Raw genomic sequence first — 22,225 nt, 5'->3', positions numbered from 1 at the left:
TGACAGGCATAGTGGAGATCAGGAGTCTGAAGCAGAGGACTGGGAGTCCAAGGTCAGCCTGGGCTGCATAGCAAGAACTCGAAGACGCAGAGGACAAGGCAGAGTGAGATCAGGAGACATGAGCCAGAGGCAGGAAACAACCTTGGAGGTAAACGACTACAGAAAGTTAACTGAGATTGGTAGTGCACTCACCCAGCACTCAGGAGGCTGAGGCAAGTGGGTCTCTTCTCTGAGTCCAGGGCCAGCCTGGTCTCCAGAGAAAGTCCCAGGACATTCAGGGCTACACAGAAAGACCCTGTCTCAACACTTCACCTCTCACACACAAAACAAAAAAAGGGAGGGAGGGAGGGAGAGAGAGAGAGAGAGGAAGGAAGGAAGGAAGGAAGGAAGGAAGGAAGGAAGGAAGGAAGGAAGGAAGAAAGAAAGAAAGAGCGAACTAAGAGACTGCCTAACACAGGAAGAGATCTGGACACCATCTTAACAATACGAAAGGCCGTGGACACTGACTGGGGCCTACAGACACACAGCTACGGTCCCTTCCTCAGCCAAGAAGAGAGAAGTAGTAAAGGGTGAGTGGCCTTCCTCTTTAGAGTGTCTTTTGACTTTAAATTCAAGGAGACAGTGCAGCCTATACTGCATGCAAATCAACGATAATTAGCATGCAAATTATACAGGGTATTCGGGTTCTGGGCAAATTGCCAACATGGTCAACAATGCTTCAAGTCTATGCACCCAACACATAGAGGGGACACATTTGGCAGGAGAATGGAAATGGGTGTCACAGCTTCCTGAACAGACAGTGAGAATAAAAGTTGATTTCTGGCTAGTCAAGTTTAAATTTTTTTCAGTTCCTCCAAGTCACATAATAATAATGTAAGTGAACACTGTATAAAAAGAAAATACACAAACCCTCTTAAAATAGGATTCAAAGTATGCAAAAGAAAATGATGGTAAGTATTATACACAACAAATAGGACAATAATACCAGGCTTTCTTCTTTTCACGTAGGTTGATAAAAGGCCATGGCATTCAATGGCTTCCGCAGCCCAGCAACTGGAAGGGAAGGTGTAGTTAGGCACAACTCTGGCCTACATTGCCTACTGTGAAGCGGATGTAATCCCTGACTATACACAGCCCCTTATGGACAGTTACGAGTTCTGGGTCATTATTTTCAACACTGGACGTCATCATGCTATCTTCATTCAGGTCTTCATTCAAGGAAGAATTATAGAGATGAAACAGATACCACCACTATTTTATGAGCAAACACACTAAAACCAATCCAGCATATTTGTAAGTTCAAGTCAAAATATCAAATTTTCAAACATGCTAAATTTAATTTCCATCTCCTTTGTTAGGCAGTGGAACTCAAATTTTTGTTTACAGGGTCAGAGTAAAAACCACCTTGCCACAAACAAGCATTTATTGGTTTTCTAATTTGGAAATGTATCCACACAAACTTGCCTCTTTCACATTCACTGCTATAACCCCACTGTCTAAACCTGGAGTCTGGGATACAATGGATTCTGCACCTATCACTGAGAGCGATAGCTGCCTGCTCCCCATACCAAATAGCCCTCACAACTTAATACTTCATTCTTTAAACAAACAAACAAACAAAAAGCTTTGCTAAAAATGTACTTGTCCATCTTTGGCTTTCATCCACTGACCAGGTACACAAAGAGGCGAGCATTCCAAGACCAAGGGCAGGGATGGGAGGAGGGCAAGATGAATTCTGCCAATCTGTCTTTCTCAGCATATACTTGACTTACTCTTTTTATTTTATTTATGTATTTTATGTATGAGTACTGTAACTGCATGTATGCCTGCATGCTAGAAGAGAGCACCAGACCCCATTATAGATGGCTGTGAGCAGCCATGTGGTTGCTGAGAATTGAACCCGGGTCCTCTGGAAGAGCAGCCAGGCCTCTTAACTGCTGTGCCATCTCTTCAACCCCAACTTGACTTATTCCTGTTTATAGCCTTTCAGGATCTTTTAAAATTGTGATCCAATAGTTTGAGACATTTAAAGATTAGCTGTCTTACTGGCTATTAGTACCAAAAACTATTTTTGCTTTGCCCCCCCACTCCCCACAACTCAACATATGGTCACCATTATAGCAGAAGGGGCTGGAAGTTAATGTTTAACTCCTAAGACATAGGAGAAAGCATTTTTGAGTTTTGGTTGGGGGTCAATTTTGTTGGCCAGGATGTCCGAGTCCCCCAAGACTGGAATCACTCCTAGCAGCGGCCGTAGGTGCCTTAGCTTCCTGTCACGACTTCAGCAGACAGTGTGTTATCAAGACCGAGCAGTCAGGCTCTCTACTTACCAAGAGGACACATTGGCAGTCATCTAAACATCCAACCATTGTGAGTTTCATATTTGTTCAATAGTGTTACAGTAAGATTTTACCGAGGAAAAATAAACCTGTTTGGTATGGAACAGAATTCCCTAGTTATTCTGGGTCCCCAATCCCATGGTTCATGATGTATTTCTCTTTTGAGACAAATTTATTTATAGCTAGCACCACACATATTTGTTTATATGTTTATTATACATGCACACAGAGAGCAGGAGGGCCTGAGAAGTGAGGAAAGCTCTCTTTGTAGCACACCTCCTTTTATCAAGGAAGGGCCTAGACTCTGCTTCTTTAATTGAGAGACTCCACTCCAGGACCAATCACACTCCTCCATGAGAAAGGGTTCTTTTCAAATTGTATGTACACACTACTAAAATTATCCAGTCATATTTTAATCTAATGACTAAGAACTTTAGGACCCCTTCCAACATTAACTGACATCAGTGTTTAAGCCATTCAAACTCAGAGAACTTAGAGATGATTTAAATCGATCGTTCTCAACCTGTGGGGCGCAACCCCTTTGGGGCTGAAAGCTCTTTTGCAGGGGTCGCATCATATCCTGTATGAGATATCTGCATTACAATCATAACAGTAGAAAAATTACAGTCATGAAGTAACTAGGAAATAATTTTATGGTTGGGGGTCACCAAACATGAGGAACCGTACTAAAGGGTTGCAGCATTAGGAAGGTTGAGAACCACTGGTTTAAATCATCGCCACTTATGAGACAAGTTGCTTACAACTGAGGGTGGGAAAAGGACTTTAAAGATTTTCTTCGTGCCAGGCGGTGGTGGCGCACACCTTTAATCCCAGCACTCGGGAGGCAGAGGCAGGTGGATCTCTGAGTTCAAGGCCAGCCTGGTCTACAGTAGGAGTGCCAGGGCTACATGGAGAAACCCTGTTTTGAAAAACCAAAGTGGGGGGGGGGGTGCTGGAGAGATGACTCAGAGGTTAAGAGCACTGACTGTCCTTCCACAGGTCCTGAGTTCAATTCCCAGCAACCACATGATGGTTCACAACCATCTGTAATGAGATCTGGTGCCATCTTCTGGCCTGCAGTCTTATATGCAGACAGACAGAATACTGCATACATAATAAATAAGTAAAGGAAGGAAGATTTTCTTCCTTCTCCAAAGGCATTTAACAAGGTCATCCAGAGTAAAAGTCATCTGGCTATACTAGTCAGAGCTAGTCCCTCACATTCATAATCTCCTTCTTCAGGATTTTATGTCTCTACACTACATTTTACTTATTAGCAAATTTCATTTTCAAATGGCAAGCTTTAACAGTGTCAGAATATAAAACCCACTATGTCATAAGAATGGAATCTGACTCATATTCGTCATACTGGCCTTGAGGGTTTGAAAGGTTTGGGGGAGGGGTGCGCGCACACAGACACACAGAGGACAACTTGCAGGCATCAGTTTGCTCCTTCTATTGAATGGGCCTTGAATCAAACTCAGTCAGACCATCTCACTGGCCCCCAACCATTAGTTTTAGAAAGGTCCCTTCATGTTAGTCTCTAAAAGATGATTTTTTTTCCCATCATCAGAACGTTTTGAATGGCTCATGTCTATGGAAAACAATTTCCCCATAATAGTCACTCTGGAAAAACCAGATTAATGAATTGCCAGCGTGCTGTTTTCTAGTTTTCTTCCTTCATTTTCTCATTAGCATCATATTTGACTTCCTACTTTCATCTCTAGTCTCATTTTCAAAGACAGTTCTTCCAAAAACCAAGGAAGCATGGAGAAGGCGTGACAAGTGTCTGACTCATCCATTTTTATCCTTTTAAAATAATTGTTTTCAACGCACGCCTTTAATCCCAGCACTTGGGAGGTAGAGGCAGGCGGATCTCTGTGAATTCAAGGACAGCCTGGGCTACAGAGTGAGATCCACGATAGCCAGGCAGGGCTACACAGAGAAACCCTATCTTGAAAACCAAAATAATGATGATGATGATGATAATGATAATGATGATGATAATAATAATAATAATAATAATAATAAATAATAGTTTTTTTCTCATTTAACAATCATTGTCTTAAATCTTTTTGGCCCCCAAGTCCAACTCTCTTCCTGAGCCCATGATATATACTAAACTGTTGGGAAATGACCATATGGTTCATAATCTCTGTATGCAATATGCTAATCCTTCCAGAGTTCAGCACACTCTTAACAATCAGCTCCTATTCAGATCTTCTAAAGGGATCTAATAACAATCTACTTCCTTCTCTTAGCTCTTGTCAAGAGACTGGCACTCAAATTATCTGTTAAATAAAAAGGAGAAATATAACAGAATAGAAGTAATTAAAACCACACTGCCTTTGATTGATTACTAAAGAGTTTGAAAAGCCTAGCAATTGTTTACACTACCTGATTACAGGAATATTAAATTTTATTAAAAAGCTTTCTTAGAATTCATGAATGTTAAGGAAACCTAACAAAATTCTTTTGAGCTGGGAAACATCTCATGAAGGTCAATGGCGATGGCAAAGACTTAAAGGTCTTCAGCTTACATGTACATCATAATCACCTGACATTCTTTTCAAGTATATACACACCCCCAAGTAAGAATCTTCGCAGGCGGGGAGCCTAGATGTCTATATCTGGAAAATGTACCACAGGCAACCAACACCGAGCCTGGGAGGTGGGGTATGAGCCCTGACATTAATACACCGAGACTGTATTACATTTACAAACTTCACAGGCTTCTAATAACTTTAGCTAGCTTTTAACCACGTAACTCTCCAGCCCCAACTTAATGCCTTCTGAAATTCTCACTGAAGCCTGGATCATTGCTGTCCAGTAGAGGATTACCCAGAACCTCTTTTGGTGATGTGCTCTCTAGGCCTTTGGTGGGTGTGAGGAGGGTGCTGGGAATCAAACCCAGGGCCTAATGTGTGGTAGACAGGTGCTTTACCTCTGAACTGTAGTAGAGAACAATGCAGATTTCAAGAGGCAAACAAAGTGATGCTGAGTAGCCCACAGACACAGCAACGGAACAATGAGCAGCCTGTCCTTAAGGAATGAGGCTGTGAAGCAGGCAGAAGCAGGCAGCAAGAACACTTCCAAGTCCAGTGCTTGAGGCTCTGCCATGAGGGAGAACAGCTTCTCACAGGGCTGCTGTACCAGACATGGGGTTTGAAAGGTTTATTACATCAGCACTGAGACACCCAAGGAGGACTTGTGATTCAATGTACTATTTTGGTTCACAATGAAATAATATTTGTGTTGGGGTATAGTAGGTACTTCAGCAGCAGCGCACTTATCTGGCGTGCATGAGGCTCTGGGGTTTAACCCAATCAACTTCAATCAAAGGAGCTCTTTACACCCTTCACCCAAAGGAGAAACCTGACATTTGAAAGAAACAAGTGACTACAACTTCCTCTACCTACATAAACAGATTATTTCAGAATAGAGAAAACACCTTAGCCTGGGCAACAGTCCCCACTCAGTTACAAAGCCTTTCGTCTACATTCAGACATGACAGCTGCTTGCTGTCTGCAGCGCTGACGCCAGCAGAGCAACGCACCTCCACAGCTGACCGGACAGAGCACTATCTGCTCCCAGAGTCCCACCGCATCACTCTGGGCTTTCCCCTTCTGATGCCATCGGACACGATGACAGCATAGACCTCAGACACTGGTGATGAGCCAAGACCAAAGTTTGGAAAAGGTCTTGAAGGAGATTAGGCCTCCAAAGATAATGAATTCTAGTTCTCACACCATCTACTATGTATTACTCCTAAACATTCCACCCTCTGACAACGTTCCCCAAGTCTTAAACACTTCCTCAGCATACATTACACCTTGACCTTTGAGAAATTTCAAAATTATCAAACACTTCAAATAATCAAGGCATTGATTTACAAACTCTAAACCCAAGATAAACTTGTCTGTCTTCATGCAAAAATGGCAGAATTAAGTTACTTCAGTGAAACATCTGAAGTATGGCACTAACACACTTTGAGGAGATATAAAAGAACTCCGTTTACACCTCAAAGTCCTACACTTCAGATACAGGAAACTGTAGATCAATGTTCAAATTAACCATACTTTTCTCTGCCCACTATATGTAATATGTAAGAACAAATTTGTGGTTTTTGTTCCTTTTTAAGACAAGGTCTCCACATAGCCCTGGCTATCTTGGAGCTCACTCTGTAGACCAGATTGGCCTCGAACTCAAGAGATCTGTCTGCCTCTACCTCCCAAATGCTGGAATTAAAGGCGTGCGTTGCCGCTGCTAGGCTGCTGTGAACAATTTTAAAGTAACTATTTTGTTATTCTCATTTGTGTCTCATTTATACTATTTATAGTACGTCACTGTTCTAAGAATTTCCTGAAAAGACTGCCCCAAAATGCTCTCTTATGTATACCGTACTTAGAACAGGTTGTCTCTCATCTGGCCACTACATTGATTGGTACAAAATACTTTGGTGGTACTTTTAGAAATCTTCTAAGAACTGACTTAGACAAGCAAAACTCTGAATACATGATGTGTATTCAGAAATGCTTCAGTAGGTCTGTGAATGTCGTTCAGAGGTAAAGCACCTGTCTACCACACATTAGGCCCTGGGTTCGATTCTCAGCACCCTCCTCACACCCACCAAAGGCCTAGAGAGCACATCACCAAAAGAGGTTCTGGGTAATCCTCTACTAGACAGCAACGATCCAGGCTTCAGTGAGAATTTCAGAAGGCATTAAGTTGGGGCTGGAGAGTTACGTGGTTAAAAGCATGTGCCATTCCTGCAGAGGGCTTGGGTTTGATCCCCAGTTGTGATCAGCTACCTCACAACTACCTGTAACTCCAGCTGCAGGGAATCTAATGGCCTTTTCTGTCCTCCAAGAGCACTAGCATTCATATGCACACACATACACATACATAATAAAAAATAAATGCCGGGCGTGGTGGTGCAGGTCTTAATCCCAACACTGAGGAGGCAGAGGCATCAGGATCTTGTGAGTTTGAGGCCAGCCTGGTCTACAAATCAAGTTCCAGGACTGCCAAGGCTGTTACAGAGAAACCTTGTCTTGAAAAACCACAACAACAATAATTAATAATAGGCTGAAGCGATGGCTCAGTAGTTAATAGCACTTATTGCTCTTGCAAAGGATCTGGGTTTGATTCCCAGCACCCACAAGGTGGCTCACAACCATCCGTTAACTCCAGTCCCAAGGGATCCAATGCCCTCTTCTGATTTCCATAGACACTAGGCATGTATGTAATGCACATACATATACTCAGGCAAAATACTCCTACACATAAAATAGATCAAATTAAAAAAAAAATTAAAATAATGAAAATAACCCTTTAAAAAAAGGAATTAAACTACAGAATAGCACTGGAAAAACATGGTAATAAAGTATCTAGGAAATATATTACTTGGCACATATATAGATTGAAAGTCTTGAAAACAGAGTGCCTGAAGGGACGGCTCAGGTTAAGAGCACTGGCTGCTCTTCCAGAGGACCCAGGTTCAGTTCTTAAGTGTTCACATGGCAGCTCACAACCACCTGTAACTCCAGGTTCAGTGGCTCTAATGACCTTTTCTGGCCTTTGTAGACACCAGGCATGCATGTAGTGTATATAGACATACATGCAGAACACTCATATGTATACAATAAAAAAATAAACTAACTTTACATTCTTAGAACAGATTCCCCATATGTAAACACTGAGCACAAAGCAGCACAATTAACCCACTACTATAATTATAGAAGTTAATTTTTCACAATCCCTGAAATTACTGAGGAATTTGATGTGTTGATGTAAAAACCAATGACAATAAAAATGAATCATATTAATCACTGAGAAAAACAGTAAGACTCCAAAACAAGAAAGGAGGTGAGGGCGAGAGAAGGGATCCCATAAAATGTGAAACACAAAATGTCAGACAAATGAGAACTATGAATTCAGTATGACCCAAAACTGAAGAACTATGATTCCAACACCAGTGTGACTCTTGTGGTGGGCTACAGAAGACCAAGTCTGACCTCCGAGCTCTCGGGAGTGCAGGCAGCACCAGTCAGATCCACTCAGGTGGGCTGTAATGTGTACAATGATTATGGAAATGGAGTGTGTACCCTTTGAGTCCATAACACAGCGACAAATGTATAGCCCTGACTTCAAATGGAGAGGAGAACACAACAGCAATGTTCAACAAAACTATAACATGATCTTGTCAATGTTCAACAAAACAATCATTAACTATAACATGATCTTGTCAAAGTAACATATTATGCAGCTAATAAAAATGCTTCAGAAACTTCATGGAGCTGGGCATATAGCTCAATGGTATAATGCTTGCCCAGCATGAGCAAGGACCCATGTGGGTGTGTGCATGAGTGTGTGTGCTTGAGTGTGTGTGATCACTAGCACTGGAGAAACAAACAAAAATTATTGTTGCTAACTTTTAAGTGCAAAAATGGGTTAAACACACTGTACAAGTTGAAAAATCAGAAAATTACATTTACACAAATCCACTAAACTTTGAAGACAGGAAGGAAATATGGCAGAGAATCAATCAAATTCAGTTAGAAATACAACTCTATTATTTTATACCGTAATTTTCAGACTTTGATACCATAGGGTTCTATGTCCCTAAGACAGCAGCAAGGGGTGTGTTAACAGCAGGAAATGAGAGAAGCTGGAAGCAGTCCCCAACCCATATGGTATAAACAGCCTCACCTTGGCTAACACTAATAGCTAACAATGCCTTCAGCAACTGACTCACAAAACTGCGGACACCTGAGCAATCTGCTCTTGCAATACACTACTAGTTGCTCTAGCCCATTATAGTATATAACTGTACACAATAATGATTATGATTTTAAATAAAAATTACAGTAAGCAGCCATCAAAAAGATCCTGCTACTGAATCAGCATGGTAGTTCATGCTAGTAATCAGGAGATGGAGGTAGAAGATTCCAAGTTCAAAGCCAGTATAGTCTAGGTCCTACCAAGACTATGCCCTTAAAAAAAATTATATATATATATATATATAATAAATATAAATAAAAATAAAATATATATATAAAGGGGGAACCAAAGATGTATCTCAGGATGCAAAGCACTTGTCCATGATGCGTAAAACCCTGGGTTCAATACCAGCGCTGCCTAAAACTATGCATGGTAGGACACTCCTGTGTAATCCTAGCACTTAAGAGGTAGAAACAGGAGAATAAGAAACCCAAAGTCATTCTTGGCTACATATTCAAGGCTAGCTTCGGCTATATAAGACTCTGTTTGAAGAAAGGGGACGGAGGGGTAGCAGTTTCTTTACCACACAGGGTGAAACCATGGGAGAACTAACTGAAGATGACTTGTCAATGCTACATACTCCACAACATCAAGACCTTGACACTGAAAGAGAAAAGTCCAGAAGCAGACCAACTCCTCATAGCATTTTTACCAATCCATTCCTTGAGTGACAAAATATTTGGGGTTCATGTAGCCTCCCCCTTCAGGGCCTTGATACAGTGACAAAATGAGCCCTCTGCCCTCGGGGAGCGCACATTCTATTAGAGGTGTCTCTGATGAACAGTCAGTGTAAACTTCCATGAAACATTAGCACTCGTATTAAAATATGAACAACAAGCAAGACCTACTATCTTGTTAGTTTTTAAATACAAAGGAGACATGGAGAGACAGAAATTCATTTTTAGGAAAAAAGAGATACAAGTGGAAGAGAGAGAAATGACAAGTCATGGCCCCCCACATCCACACAGGGATGTGTGCCTCTCCTCCATCCCTCCTGCAGAAGCTGGTGGAGCACACCAATGTACTAAACCATGTTAAGACTTCTGCATCTGGTTTAAGGTCCAAACAGGTTCCTGTCCACAAGATAAACCAACAACTGAAAAGGGAAAGGTTAGTGGCCACACCTTAACACATTCTCTTACTTTTGCAGGAGAGCGCTGTTTCCGCTTCTTCTTTTTCTGTAAGTCTACTGGCTCTCTGACTTGTTTTTTGTCTCTCATCAGTTGCTCAGATACATCAGTAAAAGTAATTTCCTGCTTTACACTTATCTGTGTAAAAAAAAAAACAAAGCTGATTTTAGAACCGCATCAAGTCCAATGTGCATTGTGCAGAAGTACAACTTCTAACAGAATAACCTGAGGGTATTGTTTGGGAGGCTAGGACACCACCCACAGGACAGACAGACTGAAACTTAAGGATGGACTCCAAGTAGGCTCTGCCTACTCATTCTATACTTCTTAAGTTGCTTGAATTTAGCCAAAAAAGGTTTATTGGTATTAACTCCTTGTCATCTGTCCCTTCTCCCTGCACACGGAATCAAAACAAACCAACCACAATAAAGTCCACTCTGGCAAAGTGGGATAAATAAAAGCAAACCATAGGATAGTTAATCAACAATGTTACAAAACTGTTCAGAGACAAGGGGTGTGGGGGTGGGTATCAGAAATGAAATGGCATGGTAACACATGCCTAGAGTTCCAACACTTGGGAGACTAAAAGACAAGAATCCTGAGGCTGAGGCCAGCCCAGGCTACACAGCAAACCTTATCTTAAAGTCAGTAACAAGTACGAAGTCCCTTGTGTTAACTCTTCTAAGCATAACTACAGTCAGGAAGTTACGGAGAACAGATCTTGTGCACGGTTACTGACACTACACTCTTTTCACTAGCACTCACACTCACGGTGCTTGTAACAAGTGTGACTCCCAACAGAAGTGACTCCATCTCCTTGGCTCTGCTCTAGAAGCACCCTCTGTTGTAGGATACTTTGCTGTGTCTAGCTTGCCTGGGGATCAGAGCAGAGCAGCAGCCACTAGAAACTTACCTCCACAAATCCTCACACCTAATGGGGAGATCCTGTCTCCGCCCACTTTATATTCCTGTCTCCACCTCCCTAGTGCTGGGATTAAAAGCCAGCACTCTGCTTCTCTTGTAGACCAATTCAATCTCGTGTAGCCCAGAGTGGCCTCCTGATCTCCCTGCTTCCTCCTCCCAAGTGCTGAGATTATAGGTGAGCCACCACTGCCTGGCCTCTATAGCTAACTAGTGGCTAGCTCCACACTCTGATCTCCAGGTAAGCTTTATTTGTCAGAACACAAACAAAATATTATGTTCACCTATATGCTCTGTCATTAAGGTCTGCCCTTTCACATATACTAGTTTATCACTTGCCCTGGAAAACCGTAAGGCTAGATTAGCTGATTCGATAGCTCCCTCAAGATTGAGAATATTCATACACAGCGGAGCATTGTAACAGGCACTTAGAAACAGACCACCTTTGCTAAAAAGCACTGACTCCTCACTTGGGCTTCAAGGAACTAAACTCAAGATAAAAGCCTGGCTTCTCTATGATTCTCTTTGTCCCCTTTACTTTGAGTTCCCTGTCCACCTCTCCAGGCGTGTCTGTGTAATCTCTCTCTCTCCTGAACGGTTGATGGCATAGATACATCACTGGCCTTAACCTTTCTCCTGTGTCACCATGGATCCCCAGGACACTCACAGGACGGAGTCCTCTGGAGCTGAAGAAACCCTATCCTAGTAACCTCCCATCCCTGTGAGCAAGACTTCTTCCAGATCAGACAGAGCTAAGACATGACAGGACTGGTCACTTGAATTACCTCTTGCCCCACACCAGTCAATGCCTCTAACCCTGAAGCTCACGTCAGTGCTCTAAAAACACGGCTTAGCTCTGGACCTCTTTACACAGCTCTTCCCACTGTGTGCACACTGAATAAACCTGCCTGATTTCTGCTTGTCATGTGCACGTGAAAACGTCTTTTGTGATCAACCACCCCAAAATTGTATTCTCATCTTTTGCTGACCCTACACAGAGTGACTGTATGCATATGTGCAGCAAATTAAACAAAGTGTTAACAAACTAATTAATAGGCTTTGAGAAACAAAAACAGTTCATGAACCTGAGAAATTTTGTTGAACCAGAGGGAAAAAAAGATGAATGAGGTCTTGGCCAGGGACGTTTGTAAGACCTAACAGCAGGCAGTGGAGGTCAACAGCTCCGATTTCATTGCCACGCTAAAGGCTAATGCTGAGGTTACAAGCACAAAGAAGGTTAGGTTCCAACAAGTCAATACAGTACCAGGAACTAAAAGTCCACATGTGTATATCTTGATGTCTGTTTTTACACCAAGAAAATGGTACAAAATTTTAAAAACTGATCATATCAAAAGAAAACTAAATCAAATAATGAAAACAATGTTTTTAACGCTCAATATTTTCCCCTTCCTATGCTTAATATTTTTATAGAGCCACTTTCTCCCTAGACTTGTCAACAAATCATTACCAAATGTATAATTATGAAGTTATGTAAGGTTTACTCAAGACATAATGCTTACAATTAATTAGAGAAACAGAGTCCAAGAAACGTATGATGTCAACACTGTTGTCCTGTCTTCAAGTCTTGGTCCAGAGCTGCTTGTCTTTAGCACACCAAAGTTATAAGTCACTAATGACACAGTCAATTCTTATCAGATTGAGGATGCTCAGTCAACCCTGTTCACCACAACCTTTTAAATTTATTCTTAAAAACAAAAACAAAATTTTTGAAATTCTGCTACAAAATTCAGAAGTCTCTGAATATCATCCAAGTACACAAAAAGTGCTCATGATTTAAGCTTCTGACAAGAACAAAGAGCCTCACTGCCTATGAGGCCATTCAAACACTGGCCCTAAGGAATTGCTATTTCCCCAGAAATCTCACACAAGGGAAGGGGATAGCCAAAGCCCAAAGTGCCAGCAGCCAGAGGGGAAAAGTCTCCTGGGAAAGGAACGTCACACAATTCTGACAAATTGCCAGAGCCCCCCAGGACAGACTAAGCCCAGATAAGAGGCACACCTTGACCATGACTACTCAGTGATGCCCTTCCGCTCTTGCTTTCTGTTCAAACCCCAACGATGGCCTTGCAAATCACTGGGCCTCTTCTCAGTGTGAGCCACCAACTGCCTGCCTTCCCCTTCTGTGCCTTTCACTGCTGCTCCTCTGGGAGCTGGTCTGGGAGCTGGGGACGGGAGCCCAAGCCTAGTTGGTAGGGCTGCGAAGGCTCAGGCTTGTGCCCCTAAAACAACAGTTAGCATGACTGCATCTGAAAAAAGCTACAAAAAAGATGGTGTCAAAGACAAGGACCATCTTACAGACTCGGTGTGAACTAGAAGACAGGTGGCCGTTAGGGATGCCGGAGTAGAATGCTTAACCTCTGGGAGCCACAGGTTCAAACAGAATGGTTGGCCAAACAGAATGGCAAAACAAGGAAGTGAAGGGCCATGAGCCCCTGAAGAGAAGAACTGTGGAATCCAGGTCAACAAGCCAGGGTGACTCAGCTGAGGATTCTCCTAGGCTACAGAACAAGAGAGTAATTTTGGTGTCAGTTATTTGAAGATGGCACAGAATGGCACAGTTACCACCTTGATTCTGAGGCTCGCTGAAACACAGCCACATATTCAGGCTGGGTATACAACACATAGAGATGAGAGACAGAAAGCAGCTGGGGAACTGCTCCAAAAGGCAACTCAAACATACCTTTCAGTTTGTAAACTGACGGAAAATCAAACATGAAACTGAACCTGCAGCAATAAAGAGCTCACAGGGCAGGGTGGTCTGTGATCCCAGTTTGGAGGAAGCAGAGGCAGGCAGACCTCTGTGAGTTCCAATACAGACAGGATGAAACAGAGAACTTGTCTCAAAAAAGCCAAAACAGAAAAAAGAAAGCAACAGGAACTCTTTAGTACAGTTAAGACACACCCCTAAGTTTGCAATCACAAACTAAAGTCTTTACGAGCACAGCTTAAAAGAAAAAAAAATGCAGTTTTACTTATATATACATGAAAATGATTATATTAATATTATCATTTTCAAATATTAGTCACACTTATAAAAAAGGCACAAACCCAAACAGACAGTAAATTATAGTTTTAGAATGGTCCAAAAAGTCTGTTGCTCAAAATGGAATGAACTAATCTCCTTCCCATCTGACTTCTAACTGTGCCTCATCTCAAGTACACAGTCCACTCTCACATAAGCCATCTTCAGCCAAGCTGCTCCTCACTGCAACCATTTACAGAAAGATGACAGAGGGGAGGGTGCAGAGAGATTGTTCAGTGGAGCCAAGTGCTGCTGAGCAATCCTGGAGACATGGGTTCAATCCCTGGAAAAACAGAAAGGTGAAGGAGAGAACTGACTCCATAATGTTCTCCTATAACCTCTGTGCACATGCCATGGCATGTGTGCCTATACACATACAACACATACACAGGGAGAGAATAATAAAATATGCAAGTTTGTCAAAGATGCTGGGAAACTCAAACACAGAGAAAGTATACAACATGTGAAAGAATTTCAGCCTTCCTTGGTCCAAGCAAGACTACAACAGTAATCTGCAAAATCAAGAAAACACATCTACAAATGTGACAAAGAGACATTCATTAAGCCATCTGGCCTCTTCCTTGAGAGGTTTCATTTTTTAGTAAATTTAGTACAGAGTCTCATTGTACTCCAGGGTGACCTCAACATTTTGAAGTTAACTTATTTTTATTTTATTTTTGTGAACATATGTGTGTCTGCATGCATGGATGCCCAGTGAGGCTAGAAGACACAGGGCCCATGGAGGCTCCGAACCACCCAATGTAGGCCCTGGAACTTGAATGCTGCTTCTCTGCAGGAGCAGCAAGTGCTCTGAATTGCTGAGCCACCTCTCCAGCTCCAGTGACCCTGCTTTCTCATTCTACCTCTACCTTCTGCAGCCTTGTGTTGCCCTGTCTGGTTCCTGTGCTGCTGGCGATAGATCACCGAGCAGAGCTAGGAAGCGAGCACTCTACCAGCTGAGCTAACTCCTCAGCCTGAGAACGCCTGCTGAAAGAAAAATCACTTTCTCAGTGTTGCTCTTCACACAAATTCAACTGCGGTATCAGTAAAAGCAGGTGTCAAGAAACGGCTAACCGAGTCCGGGTGGTGGTGGGCACACCTTTATTCCCAGCACTCGGGAGACAGAGGCAGACGGATCTCTGTGAGTTCGAGGCCAGCCTGGTCTACAGAGTTACAGAGTGAGTTCTAGGACAGTCAAAACTATTACATAGAGAAACCCTGTCTCAAAACACACACACACACACACACACACACTAGAAATGGTTAAGCATCTATCTAAACTATTACATAGAGAAACCCTGTCTCAAAACACACACACACACACACACACACACACACACACACACACACGAAATGGTTAAGCATCTATCTAAAAAGACTAGCTTACCAGATTTTTGAAAACCATAATAGAATCTTTAAAAAAAAAAAAAAAAAAAAATCAGTCTGCAAAACACATCAATTTTTGTTGTTGTTTTTGTTTTTCCTGGAACTCGCTCTGTAGACCAGGCTAGCCTTGAACTCACAGAGATCTGCCTGCCTCTGCCTCCTCAGTACTGGCCTTAACGGTGTTCCCCACCACACCCAAATAAAATACATCAAACTTAAAAACAAACACCTGGTGTTCCCTGTTGTTTTGAGTTCAGTCAGGTTATCCAGTCCCTCACAGCACCCTCCGGCTACCTCAAAGCCTGAATTTCAGTGTAGTTTTCTATTCAGAATTATCACCCTGACTCCAAAACCCATTAACCAAACCCAAATATTTCACCACCTAGAACTCTAAACCCTCTGCTCTTGCCATGGTCCATGTTGCCTGAGTCCTGCACATGCCCACTGCTTGCTCTCCGTGTGGTTCTCTTACAGTTCTCAAATGCACCACTTTATTCTTATATAGAGAGACTTAGGAGCTGTTTAAACCCTTCCCTTAACTCTCAAGCCCGGAGTCTAAGTTAAGTTCAGAGTCCTGACTTCCTTTCTTTTCTAAGACTTGTTCCATTTCTCTACTAGGAAGTATATGCATCTTACGGTTTAAAGATGCCACACACACACACACTCTTTGCTGTAATTTCCTGTATCTTGTACTCATCTGATTGCTACTAAGTGCCCATTTGGTACCAATTCAGTAAAGCTAAAAGAATTTATAAAAAATAAAACAAAAACTTACTGAGTGCTTATGGGTGGACACTCTAGATGTGAAAAACACATTCTATCTATGAGGTCTCCTTTTCCCAGGTCTTTAAATGTACAAATGGCATAGTTCTGACTCGCAACAAAAAACTAGTACTTCAAGACAGCACGCCATTCTCTACCTAATTGAATGAATGGTACAGAGGAAAAACAGCAAAGGGAGAATCAGAAAGAGATGACAACTTGACAGGTTTCATGGATGAGAGACTTAATTAGATTTCCAAGTCTGTCATTATCTTATTCTTTCTAATTTTTACTTCCAAACTGGCCTCCCTCCCCAACTCTCTTTCCCCAGACCCAATAATGCTAACAATGTAATATACACAGCTATTGGCTGACATATTAATGAGGTCTACTTTGCTAATGATCTCCACCCGACCCCACTCCCGCCCATCATCAAGGCTCTGCTGCTTCAGAACCTCTCTATAATGCCACCCCTGGCTCCATCAGCTCCTTCGCCTCTTCTTAGAAATGCAATGCAATGTCTGCTACAAATTCTTGTGGACTCAAACTTTTTTAGTTAATATCCCCCTTAAAGTCAACGATTTTGAAAGAATAATCTGCATTTGGCATATCCAGACAAATAACTGACTCCAAATGTAGAAAGAATTGGTTATGCAGAGAGTAAAAGTAATACATATCTATGCAAACAAGAACAGAAGGAGCCTGTCCCAAACACAGCCTGGAGAACTGATGAATCAAGACGATCACAAGTGTAACAAACGTTAAGCATGAAAAAGCAGCTATGACACAACGCTGCAAATAGACTGGGCTAAAGAAAGAATGCTAGCACTACCTGGGGTGTTCTGGAATATAGGAAAGACGAAATCCAAGGCAGAACATGGAAGGAGAGGACAGAGGAAGGGAAGGAAAGCTAGAGGGACTGACTCTGGACACTTTTGATAGAACAAGATATAACCAGCCAACAGGCAGATTTCAAATTCTAAGCTCCCAAAGCTACAGAATAGGGCAGGGAGGTAAAGCTACACATTGACAGCCAGCAGCTTGTGAGACCTTCTGCCTGACCCACGATTATAGGCAAACTCTTATAAGGAACTGTATCTGTTAGGTGAAGAAGGGGACAGTTGTTATCGACTCTGAGGAGGCTGAGGAATCCCAAGTATACTTATTACGATAAATTTCAATGTTGTTCCAGGATCAGCATCTTATAGTTACCTACAGACAAAGTGAATAGAGTCAGTAAATCAAGTTATCTTAATGAAGTAAAGTTCCTCACTTCTAGTTGGAAATTCTATTCTTCTAACTTTCAGCACACTGAATGAACTTAAGCTCTCTCCTTTGCCTCAAGGCAACTGCTCTGAAATGGTTCAGTAATACACTTCCAATAAGTGTTTCAGTACATTTATATCAACGATTCTCAAGTGTGGGGTTTCCTGAAGAGCCCTGACACACTCTCTCTGTCGCATTTCTTGATCAAACAGCAGTCACAACATCCATTTTCGTGTCTCACATACGTTCTCCTGAGCACAGTATCATTTTATGGTTGTTTAACAAGTGATAGCATCCGAGACTGGATGTTAGTAAGTATAAAATCCAAACATCTTATACTGAGCCAGACAATGACAAGAGCTACAAAAATGTACAACTCACTTCTCATTCAATTTTTTTGCTTTATGAAAGTTGTTTTTGCAGGGTAGTACAGAAGTTAAGAGTACTTACTTCTCTTGGAAAGGCCCTAGATTTGGTTCCTAGCACTTACATTAGGTTGCTCAAAACCACCTGTACCTCCAGTTCCAGAGGATCAGATGACTTCTGGCCTCCAAGGGCACCCATATGCACATGGTGCACAGAAATTTACACAGGTACAAACATACACACAAAAATAATAATAATTAGTAGTAGATCTTAACAAAACAAGGCCAGACATGGTGGTGTCTCCCAGAATTCAGGAAACAGGCAGGTGGATCTCTTTAAGTTCAAAGCCATCCTGCTCTACACAGCAAGTTCTTAAGTCAACCAAGGCAATATAAAGAAATCCTGTCACAAAAAAAACAAAACCAAAATCAAAACAAAAAAAGGTTGGAACCGAAAAAATGGTTCAGTGTTTGGGAGTATGTGCTGTGTTTACAGAGGACCTGGGTTTGATTCCCGACATTACACTGGCTCAAACTGCCTGTAACTCCAGTTCCAATCTGTATGACCTCCACTGGTACTAAACACACATGTAGTACAAAGACATACATGTAGGAAACATACTCAAAAGCATAAAATAAAAGCAAATCTAAAAACTTTTTAAAGTTTTTATTAACAAAGATGTTATTAACTATAATATTTTTGTTTTTAAATTTTAATTTCTGATAGAGTAAATATTAATGTAATCAACACGGCAAAAGCTCTTCCAAGTCCTCAGAATGACAGCTGATTTAGACACACCTCAGTCATGTCCTCTCCTCCTCCTCCTCCTCCTCCTCCTCCTCCTCCTCCTCCTCCTCCTCCATCCAATCTCTCTTCATAGAAATGCTTGTCCGCATAAAATAAAGGCACATGTATAAATGCTGCTCACACATGTGGGTGGGCAGACACACCTGAACTTCCTAGGTCTGCTGGCTGAGATCATCAAGAAAGACCGACACTCACTGCACCCAGCCCCCAGAACTTTGTTTCTATTTATCAGTATCAAACTACAACAAACAAACAAACTCAGGAAATAGCTGAGTCCACATCTAGGACAGGAAGAAAGAGTGTGTGGTGAAAACTAAAACACTGTGCTGCCGGAACCTCAAGGGTGAGAAAAAGGGTCAGATATGTCCAAAGGGGTCAGTCAGATGATAGACAGAGTTCCTAAGGCCCAAACTGGACAACATGAGCAAACAAATAAGCAACGGCTGTGCTGGGTTACACTCCTACAGAATAAACAGCCATACTGAATGATAGATATGGTGTGTCAAAGTATCTCCTCAAGGACAATCTGACATGAGATTGTCCATTTCCAGGACTGGCAAGGCAGTGCAGCAGGTAAAATGCTTGTTACACTAGCCTGACGACCTGAGTTTGATTCTAGAATCCATGAAAAGACAAAAGGGGAGAACTGACTTCCACAAATTTGTCCTCTGACCTCCACATGGCACATACCCCCACCCCAAATAACAATACACAAAGTTAAATAAAAATTATATACATAGACGTTTATGTATATTCCCATCTGCTGATTCTCTTTTACTTTTCTTCTCTAGCCTATGAGAAACTTTGTTACCTTCTTGGGATCAGATGTAAACACAGAAAGGTATTTTAAAATTCTTCTGCTACATCATTTATAAAGATATGAAATTGGAATTTTCAAATACCACTACAAAAAAACTGAATTCATTGGTTTTTTGCTGCTGTTAATTATAGTTTAACCAATACATATTCAAAGCCTAAAAAACTCCATACTGAAGAAATCAAAAACCCTTACAATGTTCAAATACTACAATATTATTTATGATAATAAAAACTACAAAATTTAATAGACAACAATAAAGTACAGGATTTATACAGGTATTAGTAACATCACACCCGATTAACATGAGTGACAGGAGCTATTCATGGGGAAGGTTAAGTGCTAAAGAGAAGTATGAAAAGACATTCTTACAACTTCATGCAGATACACTAACATGTTTAGGGCAAACAATGCCCAAACACACAAATACCTACACAGGAAAACAAAACCAAAAAGAAATTCCAAAAGACTATCTAAGAAACACTAATAGTGGTTATTCTAGGGTCTTAAGACTACAGCAGCCATTTTTATGTTGTTTATAGTTTAAAACTTGTAGTATTTTCGCGGTAAGTGTATATAACTTTCTTATTCTAAAATGACATCCACTCCAGTCTAGTACCAGCCCTCATTATTAGAAAGAAGGAAGACTTCCCAGGAATGGTAGGCAGCACACGGCTGTAATCCTCACACTTGGGAGGTGGAGGCAAAAGAAGCAAGGCTTCAAGGTCCTCCCCAGCTACCCAGTGAGTTTGAGGCCAAACTATGGTACCCTGGACATAATAAAAGAACAAATAAGAAAGAGGGAAAGGGGGGGAGAGGGGAGGGAGGGGAGGAAAGAAAGGAAGGAAAGGAGACAGGGAGGAAGGCATGAAGGAAGAAAAGCACCTCTATTAGCCATATCTTATCTTACAATCCCCCTAGGGTGCTATCAATGGGAAACAAAATTTCTCTGGGATAGTTTTCAAAAACTAAACAGTAATCAAAAAGTTGTTTTGATTCTCACATCACCTGCAGAAACTCAACTCAAGCAATAATACATGAAGTGTCACTAAACATGACAAGGTACCAAACTTCACTAGTTACCAGTGAAAGGGGAACTAAAATCATATCCCATTCCACTGTACAGCTAAAATGGCTACAATTACAATCTAGTGCATGACAAAACCAGATACAAGGACTGCTCCAAGCAGTTTTTATAAATTGCTGAACCAATCAAAAACTCTGGCAGGAAGCAGGACATTGCCAACTACAGAACTGTCTCCTGAGGAAACAACCAGAAGCAGTAGGTATAAATATGCACGAAAACTCAAAGCAGCGCCCTCAGAACGGTCAGTACACAGAGACAGGCCTTCTGGGGAGGAGGTGGAGGAGAGGAAGAAAGATGTGCTGGAGATTGAAACTAGCCCCTGTGCTGGCTGGGCAAACAAGCTACACTGAGCACACTTACAGCCCACTCTAGAAACAGTCAACTGTCTACAATACTAGAATGAACAAAAATTCAGGAATGAGAATAACCTACTAAAGGCATATGATAGTTGTATTTCACAAGCAATAAACAAACCCACAATACACAATATATGTATATATGTATATATATATATATATGTATGTATATATATATGTATGTATGTATATATATGGTTATATTTATATATATCAAATTCAAACTCAAGCAAGCTAACAAACATGATAAAAGCCTAAGGGTAATAAGAATGGGAGGATGGCATGTCTCAGGGTCACTAGTGATGTTCTATGCTTTGATCTAGGTACATGGGAGATGCTTTTGACTACATTTATGTAACTTAAATTTATGAGCCTAACAATTTAATTTTCTTTATAAATGTTCTGATCTAATAAACACATGTAAAGAAAGGGTCTAAATCTTCTGTACATGCATATACAAAAGAATCTAAATATGTGTGTATAGATACATGCACAAGCATTCCTTTTATCATTATTTCACTCAAATAAACAGACCTAGCAATAACTTAAATGTCAAGGAAAAAAATAGCATACTATTTAACTGGCTATTAAAAATAAAAAAGGCAGCCGGGCGGTGGTGGCGCATGCCTTTAATCCCAGCACTTGGGAGGCAGAGGCAGGCGGATCTTTGTGAGTTCAAGGCCAGCCCGGTCTACAGAGCAAGATCCAGGAAAGGCGCAAAGCTACAAGGAAAAACCCTGTCCCGAAAAACCAAATAAATAAATAAATAAGGCAGTTTTATATGCAATGGCATGAAAATCTACACAAAATATCATTAAATAAGCACAATTTCAATGTGATGTGATGGAATTCTCACATAATATATAATATCTCTAAAGCATACTATATAGAAATAAACCAGTATTTGTCTACAAATTAAAATTTTTCTAGGATATCAGTATTTGTAATCTCTTTGGGATCAGAATAGGAAAAGATAGAAATAAAGAATCCCTGGCCATTCATTCTTCTAGGCATGCACGCGTGCATGCACATGCTGTGCACATGCGCACACACGCACGCGCGTGCACACACACACACACACACACAAAAGCATGTGTGTTTCTGGAGACTGAAGCCTGGCACACACTTGTGTTTGTGTTTCTGGAGATTGAACCCTGGCCAG

The 22,225-nt window shown here is 41.4% G+C and overlaps 1 protein-coding gene across 4 annotated transcripts in view; it reads right to left on the bottom strand.

Annotated features, from left to right (window-relative positions):
• Positions 1 to 22,225, bottom strand: part of Znf148 (zinc finger protein 148) — a 117,492-nt gene that overhangs the window by 30,315 nt on the left and 64,952 nt on the right. For all 4 annotated transcript variants that reach the window (XM_036203982.1, XM_036203979.1, XM_036203981.1 and 1 more), the window contains one exon: positions 10,265 to 10,390. In XM_036203982.1, the coding sequence (XP_036059875.1) occupies positions 10,265 to 10,390 (126 nt within the window). The remainder of the gene's footprint in view (positions 1 to 10,264; positions 10,391 to 22,225) is intronic.

Source organism: Onychomys torridus, chromosome 12 (genome assembly GCF_903995425.1).
Source record: "Onychomys torridus chromosome 12, mOncTor1.1, whole genome shotgun sequence".
In the NCBI taxonomy this organism is placed as follows: Eukaryota; Metazoa; Chordata; class Mammalia; order Rodentia; family Cricetidae; genus Onychomys; species Onychomys torridus.
Note: the sequence above shows the minus strand (reverse complement) of the source record. Positions and strands in the feature narration are given on the sequence as shown.